We start from the raw sequence: 18360 nt of genomic DNA, 5'->3' as shown, positions 1-18360 counted from the left end.
CTGTCTGAAGCCTGGGGTGGGCTTCTTGGCTGCAAGGGCATAATGCTTGTAGCAAAGGGAACTAGACACCCCTGCCCCCAGCAAAAAGAGAGTTAGCATCAAATATAGTATCCCATGTTGTTCTTATGTGAACATTATTTTTTAAATTTTTGAACATTTTAAAGTGCAACCCAGCTTATTATACATGTGACTGATTGTTGAATTTGTTTTGAGCAGAAATCTTAGAGGGGTAATTTTAAGAAGATTACATTGGTTGTGACATCTAATGCAGGCTAGATAAGGTTTGCAAACTTCAAAATTATAAGAGAATATGGACTATATACATTAATAATAATAATAATAATAATAATAATAATAATAATAATTAATTCATGACTGCTAATCAAATAACTAGTTTTCTGTGTAAAAGAAAAGCATTGAAAACAATAACTGACTGAGTTTAAGTTTTATATTTAGTTATTTATTTACCTGCTCATCGTTTAAACCAATTCCACAGCAGGATACACCATAAAAATATGTAATAAAATACACAATCTGAAAATCAAACCACTGCAATAATACATCACATTTTCATAGCAGCACTATGGAAACAGTAAAACATCTCCAGTCAATTTAACTAAATGCCTGAATGAATAAATAAATAAATAAATAAATAAATAAATATTTAAAAGAAAGCTAAACACATCAGGGTTTGCATCAACCTGATTCTTGAGGGGACGGCATTCCAGTTATGATTAGGGCTTGGTGATGTCTGGTTTTCAATATCACATTATACCGCCAGCTAAACACTGCAGTATCTCAATATATCATGATGTCTGAAATAAGGCTGGAACTTTTGGGGAAAAATAAAAATCGAAATTTGATGCATTTAATTAAATGAAAATTTACTCAGTGATAGCATGTTAAACTAAACCATTAAAGATTTCTGGAGAATATATTACTGTTCTGTTAAGGGTCTTATATACCCATAGCAACACCATGTACTTGGCTCCATAACACATTGGGAATTGTTGTAGATCAGTGTTAGAAAGTCAGGTAGATAATCTAGGTGCCACTTGGCACCTGAAAACTAGGTTACAGGTGGCCGGCCAGCCTCTGCTTCAAAACCTCCAAGGGAGGACAGTGTACCACCTACCAAGGGAGTCATTTCCATCTTTGAACAGCTCTTACTGTCAGAAAGTTCTTCCTGTTGATGAGCCAGAATCTCCTTTCTTGTTACTTGAAGCCATTCATTTGGATCCTGCCCCCTCCAGAACAAGAGAAAACATGCTGCCCCCATCTTCCATGTGACACTCCATCAGATATTTGAAAGTGGCTACCCTATTTCCTTTCAGTCTCCTCTTTTCCAGGCTAAACATACCCAGCTCCCTCAACCATTCCTCATAAGGCTGGGTTTCCACACACTTGATAATCTTGGTTGACCTCCTTTGCACTTATTCCAGCTTGTTAATATCCTTCTTAAATAGTGGCACCCAGAACTGGACACAGTACTCCAGGCATGGTCTGACCAAGACAGGATAGAGTGGGACTATGACACTATATTTTTGTTGGTGCAGCCTAGAATAGCCTTAGCTTTTTGCTGTTGCATCACACTGTTGACTCATTTTAAGCTTGCGGTCTACTAAGACTCGTAGATCCTTTTTGCATGTACTACTGGCAAGCCAGGTGTCCCCCATCGTATATTTGTGCAGTTGGTTCTTCCTAAGTGCAGAACCTTACATTTGTCCCCAATGAAATTCATTCTTGTGTGTATGTAGCTCTGCATGTATGTAGCTCTACTCACTACTATAATATAGTGTATATATATTTATATATTTTGTGCTTTTTAAAAAAATTAAAAATATGTGTTCTTTATATTGAGCCACACTAATAAAAAAGATGTCAAATTATGTGTTACTTACTAAGTCTTTATAGTGTTTATCCTCCAAGAAACTCAAAATAATTACATGGATGCCTCTCATATTATTTTATTTATTATGTACTATATTTATATCCTGCCAAGTTGGAATTCAAGGCGGCTTACAACATTTAAAAACATCAGTTGTAGAATAAACAATAGTAAAAATGATACTTAAAATACACCACAGTATATCTAAAACCAGCAATTTGAACTGACAGCAGCCCAGACATCAGCATTGTCTGCACCTTAGTTTCCAAATGCATAAAGCCTTTACTGTAGAAGTAAATTGATGCATCCTTGCCTGAACAGAAGCAGGAGCCAAGCCACATTGATCTTATCCGTTGATCTTATCCGAAGAGGAAACTTTGTTTGCTGATCAGAATCTCCATACCACAGGAAGAGTCTAATAAACATGGCTTTAAGGCACACACCTTGCCTCTTGCTAGGCAGAGTAGAGACCCTGATAATCGTGCTTAGCCTGATACCTGTGCTGCATCTCTATTCTTCCTAGCAAGAGGCATGGGTGTGTGCCTTAAAGCCACATGGATCTTTTGGGGGGGGGAGCGGGGAAGCTGGGTCTCTACTCTGCCTAGCAAGAGAAGGGAAACTTATTATTAATGCTCGTCTGTCTCTACCAAGAGGCATGGGATTTGTGCCTTGCGGATTGTGCATGCAGAAAGCAGCTTTTACTGCAAAGAGGCAGCAGGGGCTTATGCCTTGCAGATCTGGCAGGAAAGGCCCATTTACTTTGCAGTAAAGGCTTTACTTTGCTGTAAAGTGCTTCTTCCTGCCTGCCAGGTCTGCAAAGCCAGCTGGGCAGTGCATTCTTGATACAGGGTGAAAAAATATGAAAACTTTATCACAGTCTGGAGTTCATACCTGTAAGGAACAAAGTATGGATATATTGCTCACCTCTAGTTATGATGCCACTGTACATCTTTGTGGCACAGTTAAGAGACGATATCAGATAATGGGTTGGTATATGGTGGAAAAGGTGATCTAGCAAATATCCTAAGCCCAGTGTTAGAAAAGAATACAAAGATGAAAAATGGATGAACTGCAGCTAAAATATCATGTTCATTTTTCACATGGTCTAGTCCTTCCCCTGCCCACCCCCCTAATATTTTTAAGAGGGTCTCTTCTCCAGACTTCAGAGAGTAGCTGGAAGTGAGGAGGCAGAAAAAGCTCCTCCTTTCTTTCCACTTTGCAGTTTTAAATTGAAATCTTAGGCGCAGTGCTGCACCCAGAGCTTAGAAACTGCTCATGGTAATGAAATTCCCTGTTGCAAAATGCACCTAAAACAATGGGAATTTCAAATACTGCCTAGGCCCTAAGTTCCATAGGGCTTTGTAAATCACCTCAGGCACATTGAACCTGGATTTGTAGCTAACTGGTAGCCAGTGCAGTTTCTGTAGTACTGGTGTTATGTTTGTGACTAGACACCTGCCTTGCCACAGTGTTCTCCACCACTTACAACTTTTTGAACCAAATCAAAAGACTGCCCCACATAAAACACCTTGCAATAATCTAGTCATAAAGTAACCAATGGAAGAACCACTGTAGCTAAGAAACAGAAACAGTTACAGATGGAGTACTAACCGGAGGTGGTAAAAAGGCACTTCTCACAATGGAAGTAACTTGTGCCTCCATGGATGATTCTGTATGTAAACCAGTGCTAGATTTATAGATGACACAATAGTTGCATATTTATTACTGAGGAAAATTATGTATGAATAGCATAGACATCTTGTTTTTACCTGATGGAAAAACACTGTTCTGCTCTGTCGCTGCAGAACCTCTATAAAGTTCTTGGCATTCTGTATCAAAGTAAGGGATTTTGCTTAGCACCCTCATGTGGGTAGAGGGAAAGCAAAAACAAACAATTTATTTTACAATTCTATCCCTGATCTCTCAGAAAATAATATTTGAAATACAAAACAGGGATCTGGATTGAATAATGCCAAAGTTTTGGACAATGGTCTTAACTAGTATAAAAGTTATAATCAGTTGCAAATCAATATGCATCAACTGTTATAGCAAACAATTGGAATACATGTTTGTTCAGGAACTTGTATTATATGGGGGCGGGGGGGGAGATACTTGATTTATACCGATTATTATTTGATATACTTTTCTGATATTCACTGATTTTAAATATTTTGATCTACTCACTTTTGAGTTTTTGTACTGAGAGCAGTTGCTTATACCTCTTTAAGATGACTGCTAGTGCTGCCTCTCATGCCATGTTTGCTAACAGTTTTGTCTTATTTCACCTGTTGCATTCAGAATTTCACACAAGTATTACAAGAATTGCTGTACAGTAACTTTGATCTGAGACTATAGTATAGTATGCGCCCTCTTGTGGACAAATCTATATTTATACTTAGACACGTGCATGTGTAAGGATTACTTTTGAATGATATAATTAAATGGAAGCCCTTTTCCTATAACTTGTTTTATGAAAAGAAGATGACTTAATTTCTGTCTTATATGGATCAAAATGGATCAAAATAACCATAGAGAATCAGCTGTATCAATAAAGCTGCTTATTTTCTTACATCTTTAAAAAATATTTTCCTCAATCTTCAAATTTATTTCTTCTTCTTAAAGATACACAGTTTTAGCTGCAGAAGGTATACTATGATAATGAAGGGCATATGGAAATCTGCTTTAATACTGTCTGCTCTGATGACTGGCCAGGTTCTCCAGCAGAGGTCTTTCCCATTACATGCAACTTAATCATGTAGCTGGAGATTGAATTAGGAACCTTCTGCGTGCCAAACCTTTGCTCTGCTACTGAACTACAGCCTTTTTCTTAACCCTCAGATGTCTCTAGCACAGTTATATTTGTTATAATGTAAATTCAAAGCCTACCAGCAACTGGACAAAAATCAGAGCAAAATAAGCTGTCATTTTTCATCATATAACTGATTCTTATGTATGTTATACTTTTGTTTGGATTTGTAATTGCCTTGTTCATTTTTTGGTAACAGCTCTTAAAGCTGCCAGTTGTAATTAGTATTCTGAATTACGAATTTATGTAGCAATGAGATGAATATGGTCCATGCCAAGTAAGTCTTGAATAGTAAGGTGAAACCCAGCATTGAGATGGAATATAACTGGAATATAATTAGTACATTTTTCAGTACATTTTAATCTTTTACAACAAAATACCTTTATGTTGGTTGATTACTGTGTAAAATTACAGTAATGATTGGTCTGGCATCATCATTGGAGACAGCAAACACTGACCTTAGGGGGAGGGGGTAGAAGGATTTGAGAAATCTAAGGCACCCTACTTTGTCCTATCAAAACTTTGATCTTAAACTGGTGGGCTAGGACCCACTCCTGGGTCATGGCATGATCTAAGGTGGGTCACAAGAGCAGCACTACCACTTTATAAATATATGGGGTGGGGATAAAGAACTGGACCACCAAATGCATGTTTGGGTTAAAGGTTGGTCCTGCATCTAAAAATTTGAAAATTACTGTGTTAAAAGAACAAGAGTTTTAGTAGGCTGAAATATAACCAGAGGATACTTTTGTTCTTAATTGCATTTCATCATAGCATAATCCTTTTCATTTTTTTTAAATTTCATTTCTAATGGGTGTTGAAATGTGGTAGTCATCTGAACTGTATGAAACTGAACGCGACTTGTCTAGATGAACATTCTCTAATTAGCCCCCATCCTGAAATTACACTATATTTGCTCTGTAAGTTGTCTGCAGAAAGTTAATCTAAACAGTTTCTGTTATAACACCATCGTCCTGATCTAGCTAAGATCTTCAGTTGTTAAAAAATATAGATAAATGCAGCATATACAGTTCCCCAATCTGATCTGTCTTCCCTTTGCTACTCAGTAACTGGCCTGTGTGATGTATGGTGTATGTATTTTTGTGCTTTATTGTTTATTAACTTCTAAATAGCAGTAGATCGCTATCTCCCTGTAAGTTCCACAGTGATGATTGTGCAAAAGTTGCCTTTTGATATTCTATAAGACATTCTGCAGATGCGTGGAGATTAGTGAAACTAGCTAGGCATTAACTATAGATGTAAAAGCAAATGCTCTTATTTCCAGTCTTTCACTTATTTCGATTTGTCATGTGCTCTGTATGGCTAAGAAACTTCATAGTATTGTGTTTTGTTAAATGGTCAGAATGTATAATTAAAACTTGCTTGACATTAAAGGCTTATTTCACACTATGTATAGATAAACCCAGGTTTGTGACCAAGCGTATCTACATCAGGGAGCCACTCATTACTCCCTGACCCAAGTGATTTCCAGTACTTTTTTAAGAGTCACATTTACACTTCAGATGTGCAATTAACTCACTTTATCTGCACATTAAAGAAAACAAATTTGTGAAAGGAAACTTTTTTACCTTGCTGATTTATGGTAATAGTTCATCAAGAAGTAACTGCTTTCACATGTTAATTATTTAATCTAGAGGATCACTAGAGGCATGTGATTAGATTTTTCTAATTTCCCAACTGTGCAGGTAAATATACAAAACTGAATAACCTACACAAATTTTAATTGGCCACATGTTGTTGGGGTTTTTTTTTGGGGGGGTGATGTCTATCTACAAAATTATGGCAGTTGTTTTCCTTGTGTTGATGAAATCAGTAGATTTTTTACTACTACTTTTTTTTTTACGATAGTTGCTGTAAGAATAATAAAGTTCAGTAAAATTAGTTTTTTACATACTTGGGAACTTCTTGGTGGTTCTTTGCAAAATAAGTATTTCTTTCTCATTCCAGTGCTTGGGAGATGGGAAGTAATGATAGCTGGCATCCGAACTAAGATCTGTGTGTAGGCACTACCATCCCAACATTTCAGGATGAATGGGGATATGCCTCATGTTCCCATCACTACTCTTGCAGGGATTGCTAGTCTCACAGACCGTAAGTATCTCTCTTGAGTTTTGTTGCAAATCATTAATTAACCCATTTGGGGAGCAAAATGTTGAATTGCAAATTTATTTTTGTGGTGGGGTGGGTTTAGTTTTCTTTAAACTCTCTCGGCCCTTTGGCATTTATGGGTTTCTCTTTATGTGTCAGTGGATAAAAGTTGGAGGGGTATTGGGCAGATGACCATAGGGCCTTTGTGGAATCTGGTTCCTACTAAAGAATGCTTTATTCATAATTTAGTAAAAACTTTGAGATTGAAACCTGCATAGTGAAATGCAGCTGCTACACTATAATCTCTAAACTGCCTACCTTCCTCTTGGGCAGAAGGATGACATCAAAGGTTCCTTTGTGCTGGTTTGAAATGAAAGCTGCAGCACCTTACTAGGCTCCCTTTGTGGATGGGTGATCACCTGCACACTCCTAGGCTCTTTATGTGGGAAGATAGTAGGGATTAGAAAATGCCTTGTTTAGAGCATTGTTGATTTAGCTTTTGTGAAGTGAAATTGACAGGACATATAAAACAAAATATATTCCAGGGATATATGTACTGAAGTAAGGAGAGTGCCTAAACATTCCCCAAATTCATTTTGAAGGTCTATGCAGCAGGGCACTGGTGCAGGTGGAACTGATAGTTTGACTGGTATGCATGATGCTTAATAGTGAAACTAGTTTTGAAATTAATGCATCTAGTCCAGTTATGGCATGGGTTTTGGCACTGGCAAAATACTGATTGTCACTAATGATGTAGTAGGCACTGTAACTGAGCACATTGCCAATCACAATCTGCACAATGCTCAAATTAGCAATGGGAGGTGGGGAGAAATGCTTTCTAAAACATTTATGTATTGGTGGAATAGTGCAATTTTTTTTTATACCCTTTTCAAAATAGTTTTGAACCAGCTTCCTCTTCCATCACCTTTACCTGCTACAACTACAAAAAGCTTGCTCTTTAATGGACGAATTGCAGAAGAGGTGAACTGCCTTTTGGCCTGTAGAGATGAAAATCTGGTTTCACAGCTTGTGCACAGCCTCAACCAGGTTTCAACAGATCATATGTACGTATTAAAAGTCACTTCACAAATTAATGTCAAAAAGTTTCAGTATAAACTATAGTAGAGGCAGGTTATAGATATTACTGTGTTGTTCTGTCCTAATAGTATGCAAGATTCTGTAATTATTGAACATGGCTGTATATTTTTCAGCAACAGATGGCCACTTACCTATTATTGTGCTGGATTGGATGCCAGCAATAAACTTCAGATTTGGTGCTGTAGAAACTAATTTCAAAGAAGGTGGTTTGAATGGATTTTAAACTAAGAATTATTTTAGAGAACAGGGCACTTAATCAGTGGCCTTGTACTGACAAGATTAAACATCTCACCAGGGTCTACACCCAATTATAATTTATTTGGAGAGATGCGGGAGAGGGCTGGATAAAAATGTACGTATTAGTTCTGAACAATTCTTAAGATTTCATAGAGAAAAATTTCTACTTAGGAAAGAGTTCTGGTCTGGGGAAAAGTGGCCCTAACATGAACTCCTAATGAATGTGTGGCTTATTGACCTGATGAAAATAGAGTGCAGACAATATATTAAGTGTTTAAGCAAAGTAATCTTATAGAACAGTAGTGTAGGTGAGCTTAAGTATCCCGTCCGTTGACCTGCTTTTGGCATGTGAAAGCTGTATTTAATTTAGAGATGTATAATCCATATTTTTTTAAAGCTTGCTCTGAAGAGGAGGTCATAACCAGCTGGCACAGTGTGTTCCCATGACACTGAGCTGGGCCTAATCATAATAACTTGATCAAAAGTCCTGTAGGCATTTTTCATAGCTTCTCAAATAAAATAGATCAGATCTGGTGCTTAGTTCTAAAGACAGCCAAGATGGTTGCTCTGACGCCAATTATTGACAGGCAAAATTGAGACAGGCGAAGTGTCTTTCTAATCGGAAACACAGTTGCCAGTATCGAGCCCAAAAGAACAATATAAAGTTTAAAATTTAGCTTCAGAATAAATTGGACAGAGGAATTGGTCAAACAAAACAAGATAATAGATAGCAACACAAAACTGGTTGTGTAGAGAAATTAGAGTAGATTCCATCCATAATTTACAGGATAGCTTACACAAAGATTGAGAAGTGACTCTTCATCTTATAGGATTGCAGTATTATTCATTGATACATCACATTAACCACGATGAGCAAAGGATTATTTATTTTTGACAATTTACATACTGCTTAATTACAATTGTCTCTCAGTGGTGTACAAGTAACTCAATACAATGATTTCCAGAACTCAGTGATTATGGTTGTAACTGTCCAGAGTGCTGCCCATGTACTCTGACACAGAAACATGAGTTGCAACAGGTTCCCATTGGAAAGAAAAAAGGATATGTGTTAATGATCTTGTACAAATTGTCAGTTTAGTAGCTTCCTGTATTTTTGAAAAAAATCTCATCAGTCCCTGTTTGTTTATCTCCAATGCCAGAGAACTGAAAGATAACCTTGGCAGCGATGATCCAGAAGGAGATATACCAGTCTTGCTGCAGGCTGTCCTGGCAAGGAATCCTAATGTTTTCAGGGAGAAAAGCATGCAAAACAGATACGGGGTACAAAGTGGTGAGAGTTTTTATTCATTTTATTATTTCTAAGCAAGATAATATGCAGCTGTGTTACTTTTCATTGTGATACTCTAAACTGATTGTGGATACAGTTCAGATTCTTATAGTTGGTTTTCTGCTATTATATGAAAATGTGCTGTGATTCAGATGAATTAGACACAAGAGCATTCACTTTCAAACAAGTGCATCTGTTCCTAGGGGAGTTACTTTTTTATGTTCTTCTGCAGTGCTTTGCATACCACTGGATCTAAGTAAATTTTAAGTAGTACAGCCACTTGCAGTTTATCCCGAGCCAAGAGTTTCAAGGTAGCAACCCAGTCAGATGGTCAGGGTGCTGCTGCTGCTGCTGCTGCTGATAATAATAATAATAATAATAATAATAATAATAATAATAATAATAATGTGATTATTATTAGCATAATATCTGACAAACTTTTGCTTTGGCCATTGCTCCATTTCCTCTGGAAGTACTGAGGAAATGAAAAGATGTAGCAAATTGGCAGCTATAAACTTGCCCATACATTAGTAAGTTCAAATTATGGTGTGGATTCGAAACTATGCACATTATGATTTTGTGTGTATTGTCTGAATTGAACTATTCTTTTCTGACCTGTAGAATAAAGGGGTGGTATAGTATATTACTTTTTCTTCTATACCTTCAGCAGTAATCCAGTATTTCATGTGTGCTACATTAAGATAAGCACCTGTAACTGCTCTGAAAAATTGCAGAAAGCTGTAGGGCTATGTATGCCACTGAGAATGGATTTTGAGATGCTGGCCAAGTGTGTGTGTGTGTGTGTGTGTGTGTGTGTGTGTGTGTGAGAGAGAGAGAGAGAGAGAGAGAGAGAGAGAGATGTTGCTCATATACCGTTGTCATATGCACAAATGTGTTTGATGCTTGTAATACTTTATCTAGATAATAGCTATAGTTGAAGATATTTTGTAATAGTTATGACAACTGGAAAACAAAGCATTGGATTAAATATACAAGTAAGTAGATACTTTGATGTGACTTCTAAAACTTTTTTTTGTTTTTTGTTTTAAGGAATGATGATGCCGCAGTACAAACTGTCTCAGAATTCCATGCATGGTAGTCCTGCATCTTCCAATTATCAGCAAACCACTATCTCTCATAGCCCTTCCAGGTAAATGAAGTTTGTAACATAGGATTACAATTTTTTAAGCATGTATATAAAACATTTAATATTTTGAGTAAGGACTACTGTTTTTCTAAATATTGAAGTGAGGCACTTTGAACCCCAGACAAAACGCATAACTCGATGAATCATAAAAAGATGGCATGCAGTATGATGCAAGGCTGTAGGGGTAGGATTCAGTAGAGTGTGCATCCAGAATTCAGATTTTCAACACTGACTCCCCAACCTCTCAGAACTGTCTCAGTTACACCTGAAGTAATCCTCCCCCCCCCCCCAGCAACCGTCCTTATTGGCAGTTCTCATGTCAACCTTTCCCTTAACAATTGATGCAATATGGGGGTTTAAGCAGCAGTTCACAAGATTATTGCAGAGATGTACATAAAGAGAAATTCTGATAGAATCTACGAAATTGCAATTGATTCTCTGTTAAGAAATGTCTGTGAAATAGTAATTTGGACAGCAAAAATTAAAATGAACTTATGAAATACACAAGGACTGTTCTCCAAATATTTGGCAATAAAAGGAATTATTTGATATTTAATGCAAGGTGTGTTGACTTACTAAGGTCTTGGTTTTATGCAAACAATGCACTTAAAATGCCAGGAAAACTTTTTAGTGCCTTCAATTATAATTTGAGAAGTTATTAGGAAACACATAGTATAATCAGTTAGAAAAGGTTGCTAGGATATACATGGACAAGGAAAGTAGTTAAGCACAGTTTATGACATGGGTTTTGAGATTTTCTGTAAGCAGCTTTTACTCAACAGCGGTGCTCATGATTTTATAGTGCTTGCACTTCTTTTTCCAATTTTCATTTGCTTGTGCAAAGAAAAGAAGGAAATTTCTTAATCTTTATAAATTCATTAGTCAGACTTGTTTTTCTAAAATTTTATACAGGGTTCATTACAGATCTTAATGAATAATATATAATGATCTTTAAACAAATCAATTTTAGATTCTCACAGTCTGATCCCCTTGCTCTATCTAAATTATTGGAGGCATATTTGACAAACCAGTCTGCCAGTAGAAGCTCCACAAGGACTTTCACTAGTGCAACAGGACTCCTCCCCTCCCCCATTGACTCTTGGGTTGTGGGGTGGAAGAGCTCTCCAGACCATGTCAGGGGAGGAGACCGTGGACCATTCCTCCCTGGGATAATACTGGTCTTTCCTTAATAATTTCCTCCTCTGGGAGATCTATATGGCCCTTCCATGAGTTGAAGAAGCTTTCTGCTCATGGAAGAGCACCTGTGGATACAATCCATTAATTACTAGGAACTGTATTATCTGTTTATTGTATTGTATAGCATCTGTGAAATTATTTAAGGAAAATCATGATTGATGTTCATATATGCTTTGTTTGGATTTTATTTGCAGTCGATTTGTGCCACCACAAACAAGCTCTGGTAATAGATTTATGGCACCACAAAACAGCCCTGTGCCTAGTCCATATGCTCCTCAAAGCCCTGCAGGATATTTGCCATATTCACACCCACCAAGTTACACGCCTCACCCGCAGATACAGCAAGGTATTTATTTTCTCTGTGTCTTTGGAATATATATATGTACAGAGTTGGTTTTTGTCGCTGTATCACATTCTGATACACTATTCAATCTAAGTACTTCTCCTTATATCAGAAATTCATACCTTACAACTGGTGAGCATATGGATAATGAAGAAAATATTCAAATGTGCTGCTGGTGACTGATTCTGCTTCTAAGAATTAATCTTGAGCATTAAAACTCTTTTTAGGTTGTACTCTAAAACAAAATACCAACACAGACAATAAGATGGAATAATTGCTCCTATTTTTATTTCATAGAATGTATTACACACAAATTATTCTCTTTAAAATAGAGAGTTATAGTTAGTTAATTTTTCTCTAAATCTTTATTTACACCTATTTGATAACACAACTTGCAGTTACAGTGGTACCTCGAGTTACATACACTTCAAGTTACATACGCTTCAGGTTACAGACTCCACTAACCCAGAAATAGTACCTCGGGTTAAGAACTTTGCTTCAGGATGAGAACAGAAATCGTGCTTCGGCGGCATGGCAGCAGCAGGAGGCCCCATTAGCTAAAGTGGTGCTTCAGGTTAAGAACAGTTTCAGATTAAGAACAGAGTTCCGGAACGAATTAAGTACTTAACCTGAGGTACCACTGTATAAACTACAGTAAGTGGAAAACTTTAATCTTCAGAATAATTAATTTTATAACTATGAGCCAAAGCTTAAAGCTTGAAGACACAAATTACTTATGTCAGACCTTTATTTTAACAGTGTTACTATTAGCAGAATTGTAAGTAAAACAACAACAATTTTAATTACAATTCTGTAACTTTATATTATTATATTAATTATATTATTATATAATTATTATTATTATACCCTGTGTTTCTGGGTATAATATATAACATATAAAAACATAGTAAAACAAAAGCTGGTGCAACGAAAGTATAGGCTGCAAACAGGTGATTTTTTAAAAAAAAATATCAAAACAATTCAAAACAAATTCGTACTTTATATGCTGTCCCTGATCATATGTTGCACACAAACATTAAAGTGTACATGTCAGCAATGGATGCAAGATTTTAAATGTGCATGGAATGTTGTCATGCACTTCAGTTATATGGTGAAATAACAAAGAACAGAGTTCCAGTTTGGGTGAAGATAGAAAATGTGTTTGCTACAAAAATAGGAAAGTGGCTTAAACAGTTATATGTGTATGAGAGGGTAAGGGATGGAAGTGGGGAAAAGCTCACATTTTCCATTTAATGAGTGGGGAGCAGTGCTTGTGATCCAGAATGCTACAGTGGAGGCCTAAGTGCAGTGGAGAAGCTCAAAATAGAGTTGCTTTGGGTCAAAGAAGGGTAGAATGAATGGCAAGGTCAGGGAAACAGAGAAGACAGCAAAAGGGAAAGGTAGAAATGCTAATAATTACCTCTCCAAAGCAGGGAAATAGCGTAGGAATGGACTTCCTGGGATTCACTGTGTCTCAAGAGTTAAGGGTTGGGGTTCTTTTTCAAAGTTTTTGAAGCAGTGAAATACAATATATTGTATTGTCATACACTCTTGAGTTTCTTGACATCAAGAGGATGCCTAGGATGACTGCAAGGCAGAACACCTTAGTAACCATTAAGCAGATGGAATAGACATACAGAAAAAAAGCCACAACTCTCCCATGCGTCACAGGTGCATTGGAGTCAAAGTCTGTGTAGAGCTTAGGCAAAATTTAGTTTAGGAACCATGTTCATCTAGTCAATCTTAGAATTTGTGGAGTACTAGTTCTCAAAATCTGATCTCTGAAATATGTTTTTAGTTAAAGAAAACATAGAAACCACACTGATTAAATATAAATATAAAATCTGTTATTGAAAAATTATGCTAGAAAATATTTAAACGTATGCATTCACTCTTATCTTCTCTTATTTCAGCTTCAGTATCCAGTCCCATTGGGATGAGGAATATACATGAAAATAAAGTTACAAGTCAGTTGTCAGGCAATTCAGCTAATCACCATGCTGATAATTCTAGACATGGCTCAAGTGAAGACTACCTGCAAATGGTGCACAGAATAAGCAGTGAAGTATGTAACAAATCATTTTAATGTTTTATAAACCTTAAGGCACTGTTCTCTGAAAATAAATAAATAAATAAACAAATAAATGTGTGTGTGTGTGTGTGTGTGTGTGTGTGTGTTAGGTACCTATGCTGTATATTAATTTTTGAAAGATGGAAAATTTTGTGCATACAGTTAAAACTTTAGCACAACTTCAGACTTTGTCTCCACTCTGATTTTATAAATTAGTTCACTGAAAATGATAGAGAGCAGTAGAAACATTGCCTTTGGGTGCTTTTGTTTAATACTGTACTTGAATGACAAATATTTTATGGTAAAGCATTCCTGTATTACTTTTGGTCAAGTAACCTACAAAATGAGATTAGTATTGCTGATCGATGGTTTTAAAGGAATACTTAAGCTTGTGTGATAACTTGTTGAATTCTTAGTTCCTCACACTTCCTGGTATGTTTCACATATTTTGAAAGCTTTTTTGGGTGCAGGGAGGGCATGATGCAATGTGAAACTGTTTTCAGGGTCTCAGGGAAATAGCTCCACATTGCATTTACTTTGAGAATGCATCACTGTAGCCCTAAACTGTTGATGGTGAGTCAGAGCTGTTTCATTCCCCTGGATGTGAGAGAAATAGAGTATCCCTCCTCGTCCTCTTGTAGTACTAGTTTTCCTCCCCTACTTCCTCCAAGCTCTTAAAAAAAGCTGGAGAAAGAGATGGAGGAGTGTTTTCTTCTCAATTGAGATTAAGTTTGCTAAGAAATGTTTTTCTCTTTAGCCTATGATTTGAACCACAAAATTTAGTAATGCTTTGTTCATAATTCTTAACTTTAATAGCTCGATTGTACTACTATATGATGAATGCTTTTATTTTCATATACAGTGGTACCTTGGGTTACAAACACCTTGGGTTACAAACACTTCAGGTTACAGACTCCGCTAACCCGAAAGTAATACCTTGGATTAAGAACTTTACCTCTGGATGAGAACAGAAATCGCATGCCAGTGGCGTGGCAGCAGTGGAAGGCCCCATTAGCTAAAGTGGTACCTCAGGTTAAGAACGGTTTCAGGTTAAGAACAGACCTCCGGAACAAATTAAGTTCGTAACCAGAGGTACCACTGTTAAATGAAGTCCTTGTTGTTGCTAATATGTGGCATGATAGGGAAATTGCACTGGTAATTATTCTTGTGGCAACTTCATAAAAAGCAAAAACTGGAAGTCATTGAAAAAATTGCTCCTTTCTAATAATCCACTAATATGATCCCTAGGAGGGTGATTCTTCAGTAAGGAACACTGCATCGTTTTCCTTGAGATCACCACAGTCCGTATGTTCTCCTGCTGGAAGTGATGGAACCCCTAAAGGTAACTGTACTTTTGATACTGTTGTAGATAAGAAACCTAGATCTGTGCCAAAAGTTCAGGATAAAGAAAGTTCAGGACAGAAAACTTGTGGATTTCTAACAAGAACATGACTATGTTAGATGAAAGGATAACTCAACAATAACTTTTGATACACTTTGAAAATTGATAGTCTTTCAACACATTGCCCACATGGAGGGCTAAAGTGTGTTTCAAGGGAGAGGCTGTTTCACTGTATCATAGTTTATAGTTTATTTCTAAGAAAATATAAATAATATGGCACATTTATTCTGGAAATTCCTGATTACCTTCTACATAAAAAAAAACCTCCAGGTTTCAGATTCATAACTGTTTATACCTTTCATAACCCTCATACTGCTTAGAGTTTTGGCCTATCAAGCAGAATGCAGCTTGCAAAGCCATCTGTTTTCCCTCCCTCCCTCCCTCCTTCCCTCCCTCTTTTCTTTTTATTTTACAGTGATGGGAAGGGCTTGGAGGGCCACCTGGTCAGATGCCTATAACTTAAATGAAGCCTTTTCCAATATGCCTTTTACTACAGCTCCCATCAGCTCTAATCATCATGGTCAGTGGTTGGAGTTGATGGGAGTTTTAGTCTATAACATCTGCAGGGCACCAGGTTGGGCAAGTCTGGCTTTAGTGGGTCACAGGTTTTGCAGGCCTGCCTCACAGAGTTGGACACTGAAAAAATAAATATCAGGATTCTTTACCTTACTTCCTGCCCTCAAAAATTGTTATTCAAGCTTGGTCAACACTAATTCCTGATGAAACTGAAAATCCAAAAAGTTGAAAAAACAATTCCAATTAGAAGTTTCAAAAAACTAAGAACACGTACCTTTTGTCAGTACATGTTCATTATGTACTTTTTTCTTCATGATAACATTAATTTTTTAGTCACATTGTTGGGAAAGAAACATGTTTAGACCACTTGTTGGCTTAATAGTTTAGCTGAGCTCAGATATATAGTTAGCTGCTGTACAACCTGAAGAATTTATAATATTTGGTTACATCTTTTGTTGAATGCAAATCCTCTTTCTTTCCTTTACATCATAAAGATATGTCTTCTATGTACATTAATGTGTTTGAATGTGTGGCAGACTGCTTTCTAATATTTTCTGAAGTTACAGAACTCCAGTACTGCCTGTTTTAAATAAAACCTTTATCTCTATTGTTGATGTATAGTGCTATAATCCCCCCCATAGTATTGCTGCCCTTCTACCAGTGTTAATTAATTTTTGCGATGATAGATAAAGCTCCCTTTATCCTTGGCAGCTAAATGCATCACTAAATAAAAAGGTCACCCGTCCAATCTAGGCAAGGAGAAGGGTGTTCCATAACATGAGAATCCAACACCAAGAGCACGTTTTGTTCTTCATCCTATTTATTTTCAACCTGTTTAGTGACAAGATGTACATTAAGAGTGCTAGCAAGGGGCAGATTGAGCTGACCGTAGATATTATTACTGGACAAAGAAGGCAGTCTTTAGATAATACCAGTCAGATTTAGATAGTATCTAAAAAAGAAATTATTCTGTGTTTATAATGTTTATGTTTTTATTTATAATCTGCACTTTCATAAAATATAGCAGGGTAGATTACAACACACAAAATATGATGAAATCGATCTTAAAAACAGACACAAGGCATAATTTAAAATATCAACAGATACTGGTTGATTAAAAAGAAAAAATCAGCCTGCCTAAACAGTACTGTTTTCAGAATGCTTCTGAAGGCAGGCGGGAATGGTTCTCCTTGAACTGCTACAGGTGTGCAGTTTTACAGGACAGGGCCTCCCACACTAAAGGCTTTGACTCCTAGTGAAGGCCAAATCTGTTGAGGCCCTCCGTACCCTGTGGAATGATGAGATGCAAAGGGCCGTTGACACAATTTTTACCAAGTTAACTCAAAGCGACTTACCATATATAAACAAATGCATACATTAAAACTGGAATAAAAAACCCCCCAAAATATGAAAGTCAGTTTTTCAAAAGCTGGAAAAAAACATCCCACCCATTCAAGAAAGCCATAGATAATTAAAAGCCAAATGCCTTTTTTTTTTTGGCTGGCGCCTAAAGATATGTGGTGATAGCACCAACTGAGTTTCTCTGGGGAGAGCATTCCACAAGTGAGGAACTACTACTGAGACGGCCCATTCTCATGATTCCACTCTCTGGACCTCCCATGGATCAGGGTGGATGGGTGGGTACCTGAAGAAGGGTCTCAGATTATGATTACAGGTTCCATGTCAGTACATATGGGGAAAGATGGTCCTTAGTCACATAAAGCTTTATAGGCCAAAACCAGCACTTCGAATTGGGCCTGGAAACAAATTGGGAGCAAGTAAAGTTGGGTCAGGATTGGTTTTATGGGCTCAGATTGTTGTGCACTTGTGAGCAAATTGGTTGCTAAATTGTGCACCAGCTGCAGTTTCCAAACTGCATTCAAAGGCAGCCCCACATATAATGCATGGTAGTAATCTAATGTATAGGTCACCAGAGCATATATAACAGTAGTTGGACTAAAGGTAAAAGGTAAAGGACCCCTGGACAGTGAAGTCCAGTCAAAGGTGTCTATGGGGTGCAGCGCTCATTTCTTTTCAGCCAAGGTAGCCGGCATTTGTCTACTTGCACTGGTGTGCTTTCGAACTGCTATGTTGGCAGAAGCAGGGACAGAGCAATTGGATCTCACCCCATTGTACGGATTTGAACCACCGACCAACCAATCGGCAAGCCCAAGAAGCTCAGTGATTCAGACCACAGTGCTACCCACTGTTGGACTATCCATGTCCAGATAGGGGAGTAACTGGACCTCCTGTTGAAA

At 37.2% G+C, this 18360-nt stretch overlaps 1 protein-coding gene across 5 annotated transcripts in view; it reads left to right on the top strand.

The window, feature by feature from the left end:
* The window catches only part of NIPBL (NIPBL cohesin loading factor), a 128497-nt gene that overhangs the window by 54023 nt on the left and 56114 nt on the right, over positions 1-18360 (top strand). For all 5 annotated transcript variants that reach the window (XM_083465635.1, XM_083465637.1, XM_083465638.1 and 2 more), the window contains 7 exons: positions 6663-6806; positions 7702-7867; positions 9299-9429; positions 10477-10576; positions 11965-12116; positions 14027-14178; positions 15433-15526. In XM_083465635.1, the coding sequence (XP_083321761.1) occupies positions 6743-6806; positions 7702-7867; positions 9299-9429; positions 10477-10576; positions 11965-12116; positions 14027-14178; positions 15433-15526 (859 nt within the window). In that variant the 5' untranslated portion in view covers positions 6663-6742. The remainder of the gene's footprint in view (positions 1-6662; positions 6807-7701; positions 7868-9298; positions 9430-10476; positions 10577-11964; positions 12117-14026; positions 14179-15432; positions 15527-18360) is intronic.

The sequence above is a fragment of the Podarcis liolepis genome, assembly GCF_965112155.1.
Source record: "Podarcis liolepis genome assembly, chromosome: 11".
Lineage (NCBI taxonomy): Eukaryota > Metazoa > Chordata > Lepidosauria > Squamata > Lacertidae > Podarcis > Podarcis liolepis.
This window is presented reverse-complemented; position numbering and strand designations above follow the sequence as displayed.